This window comes from Bactrocera oleae, chromosome 5 (assembly GCF_042242935.1).
Source record: "Bactrocera oleae isolate idBacOlea1 chromosome 5, idBacOlea1, whole genome shotgun sequence".
NCBI lineage: Eukaryota > Metazoa > Arthropoda > Insecta > Diptera > Tephritidae > Bactrocera > Bactrocera oleae.
In genome coordinates this window covers 50040648-50061553 of record NC_091539.1, presented here as the reverse complement: position 1 = coordinate 50061553, position 20906 = coordinate 50040648, and the positions used below count along the sequence as shown (strand labels likewise).

At 32.6% G+C, this 20906-nt stretch overlaps 1 protein-coding gene across 13 annotated transcripts in view; it reads right to left on the bottom strand.

The window, feature by feature from the left end:
- The window catches only part of OtopLa (Otopetrin-like a), a 113170-nt gene that overhangs the window by 35673 nt on the left and 56591 nt on the right, over positions 1 to 20906 (bottom strand). For 10 of the 13 annotated variants that reach the window (XM_070110786.1, XM_070110785.1, XM_070110787.1 and 7 more), the window contains one exon: positions 20092 to 20225. In XM_070110786.1, coding sequence (XP_069966887.1) covers positions 20092 to 20225 — 134 coding nt within the window. Of the gene's footprint in view, positions 1 to 590; positions 960 to 19212; positions 19264 to 20091; positions 20226 to 20906 lie in introns of those variants that run through there. The other 3 variants (XM_070110789.1, XM_070110792.1, XM_036365800.2) reach the window with 3 other exon arrangements.

Here is a 20906-nt window from a genome sequence, read left to right as displayed (position 1 = left end):
AGACTCTTATATATTTGTGTAGGGTATTATAGCTTTGATGCAGCCGAAATTAATATCTGTTTTTTTGTTTGAAGTGTTTTCACGGTATCGGTTAAAAATAATTTAAAAAAAGACTTATATATTTTTTGTCTTTTCAGATATTGGTAACTTTCTCATATAGTATATATTGGGTAATTGATTATGGTGAGTGCACAAAAAATTATTTTTTACTCTTTTTTGCGTTAATTTGTAATATCAATATTCGTACAATTATTAAATTAATCATTTAAAATATATTATATAGACCAAACTCTGAAAGTGGTCGCCAAACGGCTAATCAATTTTCGAACCCTTATATTTTCGAATATATCAATACTTTTGCTCAAGTTTCGCAAAAAATACTTAACAATTTGTTTAAAATACTTATGGTTCATACATTCGATTTTTCAAGTTTTACGTTAATTATTATTATTTTTTATAGTAAATTTACTGTAAAATCTCTTTAAAATTTTTCAAAAATTTTATGGTGCATTTTTTTCTTTTTAGTATAATTTTTTAACCTGCATTTCACACACAATTTGTCGAAAAAATAATAAAATTGCGATATTAACCTTTGCAATGGTTGCGGCATGACGTTCTTTAATTCCATTTCCTTGTTGGCTGCATTATTCTTCTCGGCGCTATCATTGCTGCCGGTTGTGTGCGAGCGTGACACCGGAAGTGTGGCCATATTATCACCGCTCTCCACATCCACAGTAGCGACTTTGACTTCGCCGCCACCCATTTCTAACAAATTGCACTACTACACACACACACCCAGTAACGGAAGTTGTAAATCACTTATTTAACTGTTACTGTTGTTGTTATTTCTCTGCTGTTTAATTTTTATATTTGTATTAATATTGAAAATCACTTTACGGTCGATTTGAGCATTTACATTTTCAATTGTTTTGAGTGGCTTTTATTCCAAATTTTTAATAACTTTTAATTTGACACAAAATTATTTCTATAATTATTTTTTTATTATATTATATATATTTTCACAAAATTAGCAACAATTTTGCTTGAGTTATTTGAATTTTTTCTTATTGTTTCCACAATTGGACGCTAGCGCTTTTCGTTGTCACTGTCACATTAAAACTGCGAGCGGAAATGGTAGAAGTTCAAAATTTGATTTTATACACCGAAGCGCTGTAAAAGCGCTGCAGAAGTATGTGCGAAAACTGCGCTTCAATTGCGTATGCTCCTCGGCTTTGAGATCGTGTTTGTGGAATGTGGCACGTAATATGAGAAAGGCAAATAGAGCAAACTCTTAAACTCGCTGCTCTAACTAGGAGAAGTAGGATAGCAAGGCTACTCTCGTAAGTGAAAAGTTTAGCCCCAAAAAAGCTTTCGTCTCCTACAGCTTTAAGCTTTCTCCTCCAACTTTGTCCCTCTTTGTGCAGTCTCCTACTCTACTACACACCTGACACTCCATAAAATCTTTGTGTACTACCCCAACAAATGCGTTTACGGCTTCGCGGCTTGAAAATCATATTCTTCTGTGTATTCTTCAATACTTTGCTTTACTAAACTGTTTTCACACGTCCGTGCTTTGTATTTGTGTATTTGTTGTTGGTTCTTGCTAAAGCAGTAGAGCGTCCTTTGTATGCTTTTGCCTCGCTTTCATGCGAAACTGTGCCAGACTTTTATGCTATTTGCATATTTTCATGTTGGTATACACTCGGGTGTTGCTCCCCAGTCTAACAAACAATCCAAACTCACCTATACTCACAACGGTGTGTATGTGTGTTCAATATGTGTGTGTGCACGAGTATACAAAGGCTCCTTGTGGGCTCCGCTGTTGCCTTGTTGGGGCTTTTGCGCATAGTGTTGTTATTTTTATTACATTTTTTTCTGTTACTATCTTTCTCGTGTATACAATGCTCTTTATCATTTCTATTCAAATTGTGTACAAAATTTCATTTGCATAGCAAATGGGTTAAATCGGTAAATAAATTTTTAGTATCTCGGTTGAGTGAAATGTATATATAATTATGATGGATGCAGCAAAGGCACGGATATGTTGGAAATTTATTTCGATTAGTTTCGGTTATACATAATGTATAAGAAATTTTTAATTTATTTTATTTTCAAAATGTGTAATTTTTTTGTTAAATGAAAAAATTACTCTTTAAACAGGGGTTTAGGTTTTAAAAAAGTCTTTTTCAAGTCAGAAAACTTAAAGATATTTTTCATGTTGGGGTCGAACCAAGATCCTGCAATGTGCTAGCTAAAAGATATTTCGAAATCTTGTTATAATTGAACTCTAGTAGCATTGCTATTGATCTGTACGTGATTTGGTGGCAATTACTGAACCAATTTTACTAAGGACATATATGTAAGCCACCACTACTTGAACAATTTTATCAGGATATGTGCATTGTAACCTCCCCTTCTATTCCTTGGAAATTTAAAAAAGATTTGGAAAATTATATTCTTTTTTTATTAGTTATTCCTTTACGCGCAAAAAATTAGTGTTATGATTTTTATTTTTGAAAAATTTTGAACTCAAGCTATGGAATCATTGAAGATGTTTAAAAATGTCTAGTAATTTTTGAGAAAATAAATATTAAAGTAACATTATACTATGAGTGAAGCCCTGTGCGTCAGTGGGAGATACAAGAAATGATAATGATACTAACATATTAGTGGGGAGCACAGAGATTGGAGGAAACTTTTTTAATCAATTCAGCTCCATATTATAACAACGACCACTTCGATAAAGTGGAAAAAATTCCACACGAAAAAAATATATTAAAAAAACGATATTCGAAATGAGATGCTTGACAGAAACTTTTTTTTAAACAAATATCTTTTAGTGAATAAGTATGTGAATTAAGTTTCAGTTATGAAATTATACTGATTAATTATAGAAATTTGGAACAGTACTACAGACCCATTAAACACCTCGAAATATTTGCTGCTATAGTCATTATTCATGTGCTTGCCATTATGATGCTACAAGTGTCACTGGACCTATTTAATATTTGGTCCTTGTGGAGTTATGCGAAGATGTTGGTATCAGAGCTTCAGTAATAATTTTCAATACTTTTAGCCAACCCTTTCATTTTCGCAACTTTTGACAGGATTTCAACAAAAGAAATTAATTGGGTTGTTTATAATGAAACATGGAAGCAATATTAATTTTTAAAACTCCAAATCATGATGAGTTCATCTTTCTATATTTTCCTTTTCAATTGTTTCAAAAAATTACATACATACATTTTTTGTTTTATGTGTACCAGTGATGTATGTACGTATGTGTGTATAGTCGTGATTGTTCCAGCTCTTGCACTCGACATATTTCTCTTGTAGTAAACCATCAATACAAACAAACAAATAAAGAGATAACTGGCAGGGTGTGGTTGGCAATTTATTTCTTAACTTTTTGACAATAATAAATAGAGGATTACATTTTTGCTGCGAAAGTGTCTGAACAAAAAACCGAGCAACATATACACAAATACTTTCATATGTATATGTTAATGTAGCTTTTCTGTACAATTTTCCCAATGGGAAATTTGTGTGAATTGTACAATTTATTAGCATAAATGGAAGTAGGTATGTGGGGAATTACTATTAACAATTTTCTGAATTAATCTGAATCAAAAATTTCAACCTGAAATAACGAAATGATGAAAGAGACTTAAGCTGCTTCAACATGTTTAGAAAAAAAGTCTGGAATAATGCTTTATTAATCGAGGTTTGAATATTCAAAAAAAAAATTATATTTTTGTGATAGATTAAGAAAGTCATAATCTTTTAATCAAAACACCTCACTTTAAAAGAAGCATTTAGGGAACCTTACTTATAAATATATGTATAAACATATATCCATATGCATATTAGAGAAGGGTAGCCATCACTACATCGCTCAAATAAGTAAACTATTACAATGTGGGTGGCAAAATAATGTAATTAAAAAGAATTACTAATAAAAAAGAGTCACTATGTATAAATTTTGAAGAAAATACAGGTGAATTTATACAGAATGTGCCATCTATATGTCGCTAAAGACTGAAATTGTAGTTGATATGGAAATTAAAATCCATTTCAAGTTATCTAGTAGTATTAATGAGTAAAATTTATGTATTTACGAAATATAAATATAATTTCAAGGAGTGACCCCATCTGGGTCTTCTCGAGCAAAATACGATCCTATTTTCAATCATCTAGTTTTTTAATATAAAAAATGAAATATGGTAAAAAAACTTTTCATTTATCCAAACAAAATATATGTATCATATAAGAAGAATTTTGTGAAATTTTCAAGAGAAAATATTTAAAACTTGGCCTTTGCGGGATCATTGCCGGCAAGCCCTTGAAAAAAAGTTATCTCCGCGTTGACAGCAGAACTTTTTACAGAATCATATGAAGTAAAAAGAAAAACATACCTGTTTTAATAAAGGTAATAAACTAGGTATTGGACGAAGGAAAAATAAAAAAAAAATTAAATAGGCAGACTTTTTTATAAAAAAAAATGCAAATTTGGTTAAAAATTTTTTTTCTTTAATAAGTGTAATTGAAAAAACAAAAATCTTCAGTCAAGACCTTAAAAATTATATCTTGAAGAGCTGTGTAAAATTTCATTAAGATCGGTTGAGTATTAAAGAGAAGTTGTAGAACTAAGTAAGACTATAAAGAAATAGATTTTTTGAAACCCTAAAACCCATGAAACTCCTTAAATCACAGAGATGCTAAGACTACCTGCCCAGATCTTCAGATTTAGCTGCTACTGACATCTTTTAGTGGGTTTCTTTTTACAAAAAAAAACAAAAAAATCTTAAAGCAAACGTTCGTTTTAAAATCGCAAAGGAAGCCAAAAAAGGCTAATTTTTTGTCGCTAATCAAAACGGTCAAATAATTGATTTACTATTTTTCTGGGTCGAGGTGCTTATATCAGCACAAAATACAGAAAGATTTACTAATAAATAAAAAAGTAATTTCTCCGTTTTTCAACTTTCGAAATATTTGCTTTCGAATTTCGAAATTGTGCTTATGTTACTTACTAAAAAGAGAATATATGGCCAACAACCACGTTTACATCTTATATTAAATACGTACACCATTTTTCGATCAGGTTTATATGTCAGGTGTTGTAAGCAGTTTAAGTTGGATCTTCGAAAGAACTAAAAATTTGGAATAAAAATAAAATTTTTTTCGATTTTGAAAAATTAAGTATCGTCGTGAATGTAATTAAGCATCCTTTCTGCAGGTAAAGGTATATGCTTTCTGTTTTGGTAAAAAAAATGCAAACCAAAGAAACATGTTTATAAAAAGAATAAAGTTTAGGAAACTTCGTACATTTTGTACACCCTGAACATGCTATATTAAATTTGTCACGAAACTTATAACACCCAAATGGAAACGGCGGAGACTCTACAAAGTATTTATACAAATGATCAGTGTGACGAGCTGCGTCGCTTTGAAATTTTGCACACGTTCTTTTCTGCCCAAAAAACAACTGACTTGTCCAAACTGTCAATATCGGACTACTATAGGATATAGCTGCCATATCAACTGATCGATCAAACCCAAGTCCTTGTATGGAAAACCATTTTAATTGGCTAGTGATCTTCACGATATGTGGCATAGATTATATTCAAGATAACGCTATAATCTCCAAACAAATTATTGAGATCGGACCACTATAACTATAACTATAACATAAAGTTGTAAACCTTTGAAGATTCGTTACAGCAGAAGTAAACGTTTTTTCTTGTTTCTTATTTTAACGTTAAGGAAACTTTTTATTTTTTATTCAGTTTTTCATATATTTTTTTCTCTATTTATAAAGAAAAAGTTGCTGAATTCTGTGCAATTACATTACGGCCATTTTTGGCAAGATATAAAAACCTACAACAATAAAATAATTGTTAATTGTTTGACATACATCCGTAGAATCAACCCACAGCAGCAGCACAATTGACATAAAACCCTCATTAGCACATGAGACACAACTAAAGTCATCAACAATGTGACCAAAGGCAAAGACAACAACAGTGAGTGTGTCAGCCACTGACAAAAGCTGGACAGCTGGCTAAGAGCATAGGTAAACAAAACTATAAAAACTTGAGATTTCAATTAATTCTAAAATCTCCAACAAAGAAATAAAAGAATCACATGAAACCAAATAGCATGTAGACGCGAATTTCGAGCGGGGTCGAGGCGAGTAGCTGAGCGTGCGCAAACAAAAGCGAAGCGCGGCGGCATAAAGTTGAATTAAACGAATTATAGTAGCTATTGAGTTTACGCGCATTCACGAGCGCTTCGCGTATTGCGGTCGTCGTACGAAGGGGACTGTGGGTGACAAAGTAAATTTTGGTAGCGAAAAAGTGGGTGAGCGGTGATGAAAAAGGCGGGTATAATGAAGTTAGAAGAATCACACAGCAACACATACACTAAAGCAACAAAGCAATGTTGTAGAAAAACAAAAACACAGCAGCAAAAAGTAGAATGTGAGCCAGATGCAAGCGGGGGGGTTGGCGTGTTGGTGTCACACCCTCACACAGCGCAGCTTCTGCTCTTCGCAGCTGTTGAAGCGATTGTACGCAACGTACTCGGCTTTAGAAAGCGAACTATGGGTGTATACTCACATACATAAATACATATGCTTGACAATAAAAACTGCAAAAACAAGTGTGCTGCAACAACACCAGGCAACTACCTGCCCAGCCATTAAGGGAAAACAGCAGCTAGCATCAAGTAAAAGCCGAGTTGGACGTTCTAGCAACAACAAAACCATATTATATATACATATACATCACACATACATGCATTAGTATATATGCATGTATATATGTGCACGACAGACAACCCGGGCCGACCTACTGACCTCCCTGAAGCAAAGGCAAATATAATAATATTTTTTTTTTGTTTTGCCTGACACTATTATACACGTTTTCTGTTGTTTTTGTTGTTGCTAATGAGATAATGCGCACATTTGGCAACTCTGCTGCGCGCAACACCCTCACCAACATAACACCAACCCACCAACTGATCAGCACAGATGGTAAGATGCTTGGCTGTAAGCACCTACTACACACATTATACAGATGTAAAGCAAGGTGTATGTATGTGTGTGTGTGGAATGCGTTCGGCTCCAGCGTGAACACTGCTAGGCGACTTCGTTGGCACGAGTTGAAGCGAAGTCCAACCAACTCTCTGCAAACAATCTCGCTTTAACTTTCGGCTGCTTTCGGTAGGCGCTTGCCAGCTGCTCGCTTTGCTGCTAGTTTTGACTCGTTTCTTAGGCTCCCTATTGCGCTCACAACTCTCTAAACATGCCCGGTACGAGGGGCAAACCTCGTTATGCCGAGCCCACAATGTAACTTTGTAATAAAAATGAAATTGAGCCACTCAAAAAATGTACAAATAACAACGCCTAAAGCTTAGCCATGGTAATCGCCTGAAAGTATGTAACCTAAAGCAGCTTAAAAAGCTGATTAAAATACTTTGCTCGAACGGTAAAGTATTGATGTTGCCATTTACCATTGAGGAGGCAGATTTGCTTAGAATACTTATACTCAAGCATAAGGCAGGTACTGGTTCGTGTGTGTTGGTGTGTTTTAGTTTGTTTTTGTGGTTTTTTGTGTTCTTCTTTTTTAACTTTTATTTTGTCTTATTTTTCCTGCTTTGTCTCGAATAGCGTTGGGGGAGTGCTCGTCTCCAAAGATTTTACCATCTTCTTGAGAGTTTATGTTGTATTTGAGCGCACATTCAAGTTATGTATTCATAGCTGTATAACGGTTTATGTACGGCGTGTGTATGTGTGCGTTTGTGTATGCACTGATGTGTGAATGGCAGCTATTTGTGTATATATCAGGGCAGCAGGTCTCAAGTGTATATTCGCAAGTAATTAGCAGCTTTGAAAAGTAGAAGTTTTTAAATCAAAAATTTGTTTTTGGCTCAAAAACTTCAATAATTTTATATATTAGCGCAAATCTTTTAATTAACAATGATAATTGTAAAGAAATTAATTTTTTTTTTTGGGAAATTTTAACACATTATCACCGTCGAAAATAAATAAAAATGGCAATGAAGCGCAGTTTCGTCGCACAAAACTCTGTTTTTAATAATTTTTTGAATTTCTAAACTCAAAACATGTACTTTTTCGTTCCTTTGTTTTTAGCTTTAATTGCAAAATGTTTAAAATCAGTTTTTTGCAATATTTGATCGCGAAATTAAATTGTGCTTTCTTCAAATTTGTATCTTTTTAGTTTTGTTTTCATAAAAAAACTATTTTTCACAGTGTATTTTGCAAAAAATGTATCTAAATTAAAAATTTGTAAATTTTAAGTTCTTTTTAAGATATAAGAAATGGTTTGTGAAGGGTTTAAATGCAATTTTTTAACTTTTCGATCACAAACTTGAAATGTATTCCCTTTAAATTTTTATTTTTTTTAAGTTTTCTTGTTTAAAAAAGTTATTTTTTACGGTGTAGTTTGCAAAAATTGTAATTAAACTCAAAATTTCTATTTTCTGTATTTCTTTTTAAGTTTTAAAAAATTTTTGCGCACGAAAAAAAATGTTTTTGCTCATCAAAAAAAATTGTTAAAAAAAAAATTTTTTTTTGCACTGTATTTTGCAAAATTGTACTCAAATTCAAGATTAGTATTTTTTGAGTAATTTATAAGATTTAAAAATGTTTTTGTTCAAAAATGTATTTTTCACTGTGTATTTAGCAAAAAATGTATCTGAACGCCTTGCGAATTGCGCACAAAATCTTTTCCTTCACTTTATTCTATAAAAACTTCACAATTTCCTCGCTTATTCACTCCAAGTCAAGAAAAAACTCTTCCGAAAAGTATTTTCATTTTACATTTTCCAACGAAATCGCATTTTTCACACAAGAATTGCTCAAAAAGTTGCAGTTTGCATTTTTCACTGGTGAAAATTTTCTAAATTTTTTTTCTCAACACATACTTTTACAATCCGTAAATGGCAATCACATTCGTCTGCGACGATATCCTATCCAACTACAACTGATTGCGAGCACAGCCAATGGGTCCGAACTCGGCTGCGTGCCAAAGATGTTGATGTCTTCGTTATTGCTGTGAAAGCATACAATAGAGTCGGACTCACAATACTGTTTGTATGTGAGTATGTGCTCGGCATCTAACACAGCATCAATTATGTGAGCAATAAATGCCACAATCAGTGACAGCGTTCAACGCTCTTACTACGCGTGCACGTGTGTGTCTATTGGTGTGGTTGTGTGTGTGTATGCGTGAGTGGCCATTGACTGGTCCAGCCAGGATACGCTCTGACACGCTTCGGCGCAGTTTGCACGAATTTTGATTTAACTCGGAAAAATGTGGATGGCATCTTGTTGCGACCACATTTTACACATTTTCCTTGCTCTACACTTTCATCACTCTAAATACTCTGAACAAGTTTATTTTACTCGCTCGGAAAATGCTTGACTGCGCTGACTACACTATTTTGCTGGCATATGTTTGTCCTTGTTGCTTGCCGTTGTGCTTTCGTTGAGGGGAAATTCTCTTTGTATTTGTTTTGCTTATTGTTGAATTGTCTTCGATTTTTGTTTCGTTTGTTTTGTTTCGTCATTTCCTTTGTGCGAATACCTACTTTTTATTGCGTTGCTTTTGTTATTGTTGATTTTGTATGTTGCGCTGGAAAGTAGGACATTATTCCTTATACTGTGTGTATTCCAATAATCTATGCTGCTTATGTTGCCTTCGTGTTTATTGTTTTCGGAATTTTCGTTATGTATTACGTTGCAATGTGCTTAAGTTAAATCTGAATTTCCAATAACTTAATGTGGAACGGCTTGCTTTTTGATTAGAAAAGTATTGCGTTAATTGTTTTCCTTCTGCTTTTCGAGTTTTATTTCTGCTCCGAAATGTAGGCAACGTTTTTTAGCCTTACTTTGTGTATGGTTTCTAGAGACGTCATTTTCAGTTAGACTAGAACGGGTTAACTAGTAATTGCGATGCTAAATCAATTTATTTAAGTTTACTAATTAATTGTTATATTTGTTGATTGCCTAAAGATTATATCCACTGGCGAAGTTTCAAAAAAATTATTTCTTTGTTTTGCATATTTCGAATATACGTACACACAAGTATATTAAAATATATTCGCCGAAAATTTTAAGATCATCTGACAAATAGTTTGCTATGATTGTATTTGTAAGAATTTTTCTAATTCAGAGTTAACCCAAAACTATCTCCGAAGCCGCTGATCCGTGTACTTGAAATTTGCACATGACCTTCTAAGATACATTTGAGAGATCCTGATCTAAAAAATAAGATTTCTGATAATAATTTAGCCACTCTGAAGTGTAAATAAAAAAAAAAATTGTATTTCCCTTTGTTTAAAAGTCAAAATTTAGACTCGTCTTTTTTTTTTTAAATTTGAGGGAATTTTAAGCAGAAAAATTTTCCTCACCGCCAGACAAAATTTTTAGGAGGTCTTCTTGGAAATCGGCAAAGAAATATAGGGATTTCAACATTTTAAAAATTATTGCGGCAGAATGAATTTATTAACGAAGTGGAAAATCTCTAATTTCATCTGATAAGAATTAACTGTTAAGATATTGAAGGAGCACGAAAAAGTTTATAAAAATATAGCTAATGAAAAATTATAGCATATTCCGGATTAGATCTCCCTTATAAATTGTCTTAGATCAACTGAAAATAAAACGCAACCGAAAATGCAATCGAAGAACTTTCAATATGTCCTTTAGTCGTAAAGTAAAGTATCGGCATTTTGTTACTTCGCTACCGAAACTATTTTTTTTATATATTCGAAAACGTTCTAAGAACTCCTCTGAAAGACATCATTTATTTTTTTAAGAGCCTAACACAATGGGTAACATCTTATGCCGCTCATCTTTAACCACATACTTATGTAAGTAGCTGAAAATGCACATAAATTAAAGTTTCGCAAGACTTAAGAAAAACTTTACTGCAGCTTGCTAAGCGGTAAAGGAAACTACTCGCATCAAAGTAATCAAATGTGCCTATGCTCCTGAGAGTTGTGGTCATAAAGCGGAATTTAATATGCTGCACATGATTATGCTTAACTAGCTACTTTCATACATGTGATATATACCTCCTTCTATATACATAGAAACATACAAAGCCATTTAAAGTAAAATACTTTTGCAAACTATACGCCTATGCAGAGAGCTAACTCTGCAGAGCATGCAGTGAGCAATATACAAATTTTGCGGCGAATTCGCTCTTCAACATACCAAAGTAGCTGCACGCCCTGTAGGAAAATATGCCTTAGTGTGACATAATTTCATTTTAAAATTAGCGAATTTGAACCAGTCCATTAACGATTTAAGTTTCTTCATTGTGGAAGATTTCTTATTCAAATATTTTAATCATTTTATTATTTCCAAAGTTATTGCTAAAAGCAACTAAAAGCTTTCTGTTATCCAATGATACGGTGTAAAACGAGGAAACATATTATATATTTATGATAGTTTTTTTACCATATATGTAAATTTAATTACATACAGGATCACATAGCGAGCTTTAACTTACCGAATTTGTATCTCTAGCCGAATTCTTTCTCAATGAAATCAACAAAATTATATATAAGTCTTTCTAATATTAAAATCTGACCGACTTCGCTAAATAATTTCTTAAATTAATGTTATAATTCCAGTTTTATTTTTTGATATGTGGCAACTTTATTCTCTCCTGTACGCTTTCTTTAGCTCACTACTTACAAGATAAATTTTCTAATATATTATATTAATTGGTTTTAAATTTTCAATATTAATAATAAATATGTTCAGATTAAAGATTATCGTATATTTTGCGGAATATGTACGTAATATTTTTTTCAATTATTTTTGCGATTTGTGACGACTTTATTCTAAAACATTCTAAAACTACACTGGAACTAAAAAATTTGGAAATATGTATGTATGTATATCAAAAAAATATATGTCCATACAATTTTTCTAAATATTTTTCCCATCCTTCAAGATACATTTATAATTTTATATTATTTATATATATTTTACACCTTGATATGAAATTCAAGTAATGAATTTTGAATATCACAAACCGTGTAATAAATTTTCCTACAGGGCCATCATTACAAAGTGTGGTGACTATCTCAAAGCAGGAAGTAGCGTACGTTACGGCGCAGAGAAATTCCTCAAAAAGCATTTCCTATGTATTTATACACTTTCCGTCGTAAATACTTTTTATGTTACTTTGCTTTTGCTTCCCCAACACACACCTGAACAAGTCACAGGTACGCAGCGTATTTTGTTTGCGTCGTATATCCTTGCCTCTCGGCTTTGCAAACGATTTGCTGTGATAGAGAATCCGCTACAGACACATTTCTTTTAAATATTTTTGTTTTTATATTTTCTTCGTGATACACACACTGCTGCATAAATATTCATTTATATTATGTTGTGTTATGCTTATTTGTTTGCGTCGTTTTTGCAACAGCCGCTTAAGTGGCCACTCTGTTTGCTCGCTGTTGCAACACAATGTCGCTTCCTTTTTCCCCTTGTTGTTGCTTTTATATATTACGTTTCAATTTTTACGTTGCTTCCTCTGGAAATGACGACAAAACAGCAACAACAATATATAAGCAATCTGCATGCGACGCAAATAAATTGACCTAAGCATCTTTAATGTGGCAGGCCACGCAGCTCTTGGCCGTAGTCGATGCATACACAAACAGACATAAATGGCACACACACACAGCCAACATATGACCGTGCCACACTTTTAGGGGGTTCACAATAAAACATGTTTTTGTTGTTATTTTTGTTGTTGCTTACAACATTGTAGTGTATGTAGCACCTTGTTGCGTCGTAGTAACGACGTTGCACACTGATAGACTCCACACACCTTACACATCGACCTCGCTTAGAGCAACACCAGCTCACCGTGCGATATAAACATGTTGTTGTCATTTTGTTTATTTTCGATGTTGTTGACGACTTTTGCATTTGCCTTTGGTAAGTCCCATAGTTTTAAGGGTGGATTTCCATTTAATGCTATCTATAACGCAATCGAAATTTTCAAGTTGTTGGATAAACAACGGTGAAGCGCGCGCTCAGCAGCGTCAGCATCATCATCATCATCATTTTCATCATCTCCAGAGCCATACAAGTACATACATGACTCTGGTCAGAACAGTAGCAGCATGTAGTATGTTAAATTTAACTACCGACAGTGAAAATGTTGCAAAAACAAAAATATGCAGGCATGTGTCGGTGTTTGTACACGTGTTTGGGGAATGTTTTGCCAGCAACGCACTCGCCCTGAAGTTGTCTGTGGCTTTTTACAACTAACTTGCTGACTGAATTTTATTAAAACACAAATCCTTTCGAGTGCAGTTTATTACACTGAGCGTAATTTAAAGTGTAGTTAAATGAATGGTGCAACTAAATACATATATATACTATGGCCAAGATCCCGTTTATAAATAATCATTTTATAATTCATTGCTCCCAACGAGATAAAAAATATTGTAAAACCCCCCGTTTGATAGATTATTTATTTGTAATAAATTTAAGATCATCGAAAAATATATCTCTTTAAGATAGTGCGAGCTCATAAACCCTTAAGCGGTCTGTATAGAAAAATTCAAATATTAATTATTTACTGCTCAATTGCTAGAGTAGTGAACATTTTTTTCTCCTGTCCAATCCGATGTAATCTCGAAGTCTTCCGATCAGTCAGCTCAGTACTTAAAACTTTAGAAGAATTTGACCTCGCATTGAGTTTTTCAAATTGAGCGACGATGGGACTCGTCATCCATCTTGAAATTTACAACTGTAAATCACTTTAGCCTTATCTAGTATTATTGCAAATAGTGCTTTTATAAAAAATTTACTAATAATAGTTTTGGTGAAAATATAGACATTTCTTTTACAAATCCGCCATTTTGAAAACTAAAATCATGTATAGCTAAACACATTCACACTCTACAAGTTAGTCTTATGTCATATAAGATTTAGTCGTATATTTTGTTTCAGATAGCATCAGTTCTAGCATCAACGTTGCCCGCAAGGGCCTTCCTGGAAAAGGTGATTCCAAAGATTGGTCCACTAACCACCATTTTTTGATGTGTTAATGCACATACGAGTACATGTTTAAAAAAGTCTGAAGTAGTGAAACTCCATTAAGTTTTCATTACTCTCAGAATACATTGTCGAAGTAAGGCCGTTTTGAAAAGCCGCACCTAGTCTAACAGCCTAAAAATAGCGACTTGTGCAGTAGTTCCGACCTTCTCTATGGATGAAACCTAAACATATTTGTTTCTTGAGCATATAGTCAGTGCAATGACAAAATTAAAAAAAGTTGAATTTTGCTCAAAATTTTGGTAATTTTTGAACCGCTTAAATTAATTAAAGTAACCTGTCGGAGCTGAGTTAACTTTACAAGCCTTTAGCTTAAAAGATATTTGAAATATTCATTTAAAATTCTTCAAACTTATTTTTAATGGTATAGACTATCGAAATATGTAAAAATAAAATAAATTATTTTTTCAAAATTTTATAGTGGCTGTTCCCTTTAAGGGGCCTTTAAAACTCGAAAACTAATCATTTTCGGTTTTAGGCGTCGTCTTCACAAATAATATGTAGATCACAAAGTTATAACCATTTGTATTTATAATTAATATTTTTTAAATATTCGGGCCATGTATTTATTTCATATATGTACGTCTCAGATCTTACCATAACCTCACTTATGACAAATATATTCAAATAACATTTGGCAACCCTATCTATCGGAGCACTCCCTAAAAAATAGTAATTTTGCATTGCAGAGCGAAAAAATCATTATTTCCTAACTGGATTATTGTTTTTTTAACTGTGTTCAAAGAACTAGGCAATCCTATCCACTAAAACATTTACTAAAGGTAGTAATTCTGAGTGGCGAAACCATAATATGGCATCAAAACAAAGCATTAGAAACTAACTGTATTATTATTAATTTAATCTTGGCAACACTATAAAAAATGCGGTTTTAAAAAAAACTACATTCAAATTCTAACTCCAAACTTTTCATTATTTCCTTTATACCGTTGAGAGTGTTTAGCATTTTACATTCCTTTGGTAGTCTGTCTGTTTAAATTCAAATGACTCTTCAGATGGCAACTCTGGATGTACATACGGTACACATATTGTGTGTATACAGTACTAAAAAGTATAAAGTACTTCAAAGGAAAACCAACATATTTTTTCTCAGTGTATGCTGTTAAATGGTTTGAGTGATTTGAGACAAGTGAGAGGGAAAAACATCGCTTGGGGAGCGAATAGCTATTTTGAAGACACTTATTAATAGCAGGCGAATCTGGACGGGGTAATTAATAAAGAATTAGAACTCGAGCCTTAAGGGAGCAGAGTAAAAGGAGCATATTATACTCGTATGAATTCATTATAGAAATCAATTCGGAAAAATGTATTATTCAAGGCTTCTAGTTATCTTTAGTTTAATCTCCTTTTGGAGATGCAAAATGTATGTTTGTATTTCCATACAAGAACAATGGAAAGTATTTTAAATAATCTTTCTTCCTTAATTCGGTTGCGAAACAAATTTAGCTAATTTATGGACTATTGTTTTGTTGTTGCACGCAATATTGCTGCTAATTTGTTGTAAGTCACGCACACGTATTGTTTTTTTTTCGGGAATTTTATGGTTAGAGAAATTTTATGGCGTAGACATAAAAGATATGTCCATTCATCGTTAATCATTCGTCGTTGCATTGCTTGGTGGGTTTGCTGCAACCCCGTGCTGCAACATTCAGTTATGTACATATGTGCATTATCAGGGGTGTGTTTATGACACGCGCACTTTCTTCTGCAACGGCGGTGATAGTAATTGCTGCACAAATGAATGTATAACGCGCTGGTAAGAGTGAATATGTCACACAGTCGCCTGCGCCAAAGACCTAAGGGACTGCAGCAACACGCGGCAACTAAAAAGGATTCGGCAGCAAGAAAATGTGCAGCACGACGGAGTGTAAAGCGTGGCAAAGGGTGCGCTCCAAATAACTTTTGTTTTAGTGGATGCGTGTTATGAATGCGAAACGGTTGAGGAAAAATGCCTTAATGTTGTTGCTGTCACAATGGCAATGTGGCAAGAACAATACGAAGCATGAGGGTGGAGGGATCGCTTTTGAAAAGGTGTGTCAGTATTTAGCTATTTATCACAAGCAAGCAGTCAACTGAATTAGTAAATAAATAGGATTTTAGTCACCCATAGTGGGCGTGGCCTCTCTAATCTAATAATTTAGAACAGCACCTTTCGCATTTTGGCTTGACAAACAGCAGCAAATTTTATGACTAAATGAGTTGCACGTTTTGGCACTGAATACCAAATATTTACGTTGGCTAACTGGCAGGAGTGCAGTTAGTCCGCATGCACGTGCCATATTTGTTTTCTGTATGTGTCCTTATACATATATGGATAGATCCACATATGTATGCGTCATTTGGATGTTGATGCATACGTGCCACAGCCTTTGGCATCTGCCAGCGGCAAGTCAATAACCTGGCGTCTGGCCTAGTTTCAACGTTTATTTTTCTGCTTACGTATAACAGTAAGTAACTACTTCCATTTACAATCAGCAGATTCCGCTTGGATTTGGCAGCGGAAAATAAATGCAGACGGCGTAATAAGTATCATACAGCTTCTTCAACCTACTAAACAGAATAGAGAAACATGTGTGGATATGCGCAGAAATGCCTAAACTCCTAAATATCCAAGCATATGAATCTCATGTATGTTGGCACTATTATATTGCGGCAAAATGCTGAAGTATAAACGCGCCGTTTTTCTTGAAAGGCTAATTGTCGAAAATATCAATAAAATAATGGTAATCGTGGAATCCGATCGTCATGTAAGCACTGTTTCGACTGTCTAGAAGCTAAATTTTGCACGAAAAACCATTTGGAACCGTTGAAAAAAAAGCTACACAGATACCAAAGGCAGCTCGATGATTGTAGTGTCACACGAACTAATGCAAAACATACCGGATGCACCAAATTTCCATCTACGAATCACTGCTGAATCACAACAAAATCGATTCATTTCTGCGGACAACATCGGGATTAAAAAAATAAAAATTTTATTTTTAATCCCATGTTGTCCGCAAAAATTAAATTTTCAAATTTTTTATTTAAAACATTCGCAACCCTGAACATCGAAAAACATTTTCATTCGGCTACTCCAGCATACCTGGAGGTCGCTTCCAGTGGAATATACGGAAAATTTAGTTGCAATTTGCCATTAAAGATGTCAGTCTATAATAGACAACGCGGAAGATTGGCGCAAGTATTAAATAAACGTCAGCTATAACAAAATAATGAATTTTTAATAATTTGAAAATGTTTGCCAATAAACTCCACTTTGGAAAACGAAAACGTTATTTTTAAACGCACTGTATTTTATCCAAGATTCATGGTCTAATTGCCTTAGAGGCGAATCGAAGATAACATCTGTTATGTCTGATATAAATTTCTAAGCTGTTGCACTAAACTCAATTATCTTAATATTATTTTCTCTCAAGTATAACCAAAACATAACTAGATATATAATCATATTTGAATGTTTGTAAGTCATAATAAGTGGGTACTTATTATTGTAGGTAATTATATCTAAATACATTAATAATTACAAACTCATCGTCACTCTTTGTTTCTGAATATTAAATTCGTATTATTTTCTAACAAATTTTAACAATATTCATAACTTCACCAAAACAAAAAATCTAACGAATTTTAAAATATTTAATTGTCTTATAACACACCCATCTATTAATAATGGCTTATTAAAAGTTACTTAGAGATTAAAAATTTAATATGGTTAGATAAAAAAATGTTTCTTCCTTGTTTGGCAATTCATTTTTGGAATTCTGACTAATAAATTATACCACGCATTGAGTAACAAAAGTCTTGAACCCCAAGCATGTGGTATATACAAATTGTGGAGTGTATAAGTCTTCGGGAGATTTTGTGCTTTTCTAAAAAAATTTTCTAAAATATTTAGTCTAATCTGATACGTAACAGTACGATGAGTAATACTTTCATGGTTTAATACTTTGTTAAGTCTAAACTCTTTGGCTGATTCTTTTCCTCAGAAGCTCCTTTACGATATTTGATATAAAACTTTGATAAAAAATCTGATGCGCGCAGCTAACTCGCTAGTTACGCACTAATTTGTTGAATATGGTAAAATGTAAGGCCAAAAGTTTCTTATAAAACTTTACGGTAGGCAATAAATTATATTACTTTTTGAAGTTATCTATAGAAAATATTTATTTTCAAGCTAAGGTCTTGAAGACTCTTTTTTTCTATGGATATTATATTGGTAAGCAGTAGAGGCCATTATTATCATATATGGTATTTCCATAGAACAATTTTTCGTAGAAAAAGTAGACTAAGTGAAATTTTTAATGAAAGTTCTCAGAGATTTCTATAAGTCTAGTTTCCACAAATTTTAGAAATCATTAGAGAAAGTCTAGGATATCACAGTTAAAGCGCTATAAGCTATAAACTTCTCTTATATTCAAGAAAATTAACGGAGTAAAATAGAATGTTTAGAAAAGAATTAGAATATACCCAGAAAGTTTTCTGATAATAGAGACATAATTTTTTGATTTAAATATATGTATATATATTTTCCATATTAAAAGTAGATAAATTGTCGAAAATCTAGTGTAACAGTTGCGCCTTTAAATCTAATATACCCAAACCAATGTGCGCAGGTGCAATATTCTGACACAGTTACGTGCAAAAGTATTTGTACTAGTGATTTAAATGCCTAAAATTTCATATTAAAGAAATTTAGTTTATCTAAAGTACAACAACAAGACGCATCAAAATTAATAAACAAATTCCATGCGAAAAACTGACTACATAAAACCTGTGCTCACACACTATTGACTCATTTTATAAAAACGTGATTATTGCCCAAACCAAATGAACATACAAAAGTGCAATTTAAAATTTTTTAGTAAACTTTTTTCAGAACAGCCAATTTTATTAAATTTTATACCAGAAAATTTCGGATCGAATTAAATTTATGAATTTCACAAAAACACTACCTACACATATACATAAGCAAAGAGTAATTTGTATGTATGTAAATTACGGTAATTAAGCTAAATTCAAAAGTCCAACAAAAACTGAATAACGCAACAAAATGAAACTTGTAGTAAAATGAAGAGTCGAACCTTTTCAATGATGTAATCGAAACGTGGTCCAGAGCGTTGCTGGAGTGGTTTCTGTGTGTTTCATGAGCGAATGGATTTTGGTTTTAGATTGTAAATACATTTTCGATTTCGTTTTTCATGTTTTGTTTTTCAAAATTTTTTCATTAATTATTTTTTTCAAGATTTTTCAAAATTTTTTTTTCAAAATTTTTTTCGAAATTTTTATTTTGTAATTTTTCATAATTTTTTTTTAAATTTTTCATATTTTTTTTGTTTTTGTTTGAGGCGAACAAAAAGCGCACACATGGACGATAAAAGGAAAAGAAAAGAATATATATGTTTTATTACAAAAACAAATATCTGAAAGCGTAAATTTTTGGCAACAATTTGTAAATAAAAGTTTCAAATTTTTCGGTTTCGTGTTAGTGGGGTAGCACACAAGGGTTAATATTTACATATGAAAAAGAGGGTAAAAACAGCAGCAAAAGACAAAACACAGCCAATATAAAAATTAAAATGAAATTATAAAAATTACACTGTTCAAAAATAGTTTTTGTAATTTGTATATGAATTTAGCGCTGAGTTCATAGCTTTCAAGCTTAAAACGCAAAAATTCTTAACAATATACATTTATTTTTATTTATTTACAAGCGTAAATTCAAAAGCTTACAGAAACGGAGCACTCAAACACGTATAAATAAATTAATTTCTAAATAAAATTTTTAGAATTTCTCTTAAAATTTTTTTTTTTAATTTTTTCAATGATTCGGATTGTGGTTGGGTTGTGACAGCAAAGTGGAAATTTCTGTGCAAATGGGTACAACACAATAGATTTTCCAGAAAAAAAATCAAAAAAAATTAAACGCTTAACACTCACATAATTAAACTAATTGAACTTACTTGGCATTTTTTGGCCGACGCGCATCGATCGGAAAGTCATCGTCAAAATCCAAATTGAAATCCTCGCCCAGATCGCGCGGCACTAGCGGCGTTCGCTGATGTGCTGGACTCGTGTGATAGCCATCGGCATGCAGCTACACTCGCGCACAATATTATGCAAAGTAATTCCATTTTGTTGTTGTTGTAGTGGCGCATTGTATTTTAAATAACAACGCATAAAATATATTTTGAAATAAAAATTTTAATGTTTTCACGCATTATTTTAAATGTTTGGCCGTGATGCGTGTTTATTTGTTTTCAAATAGCGCCGTCGTTTTAGTCGTCGGCAGCATGGTGAACATGTAGGTATGTTTGTATCATGCGGCATCGTTGCGCAGCAATTTCACACGAGTTAAGTTGTGGGTGTAATGAAAGTGTGAAAAATTTAAGAAATATTTATATTAGTTTATTTTGGTTTGCATTTCAATTTTGGCGGGAAGTCTATAATTTTGATTATTGTATTTTATTTTACAAAATTCATCTGAAAACATTTATTTTAAATATTTAACATTTACATTTATCTAAAATTGAAAGCAGTCGAGAGTTAAGAATAATTTAAATTGGAATCGAAAGCATGCATTATATTATAGTCACACAGTTACCATATATGGGTGTTTTAGTAGAAAAATTAGAGGCGTGTATAATTTCAATTTATGACGAAAAGCTATTTTATTGTGCTGGACTGTGCATTCGGCTATTTTAAATTATAAAATTCAGCATTTTTTTCAACCTCATAGTTAGACCAATATTCATGAAGAACCTTATTGACTTTGAGA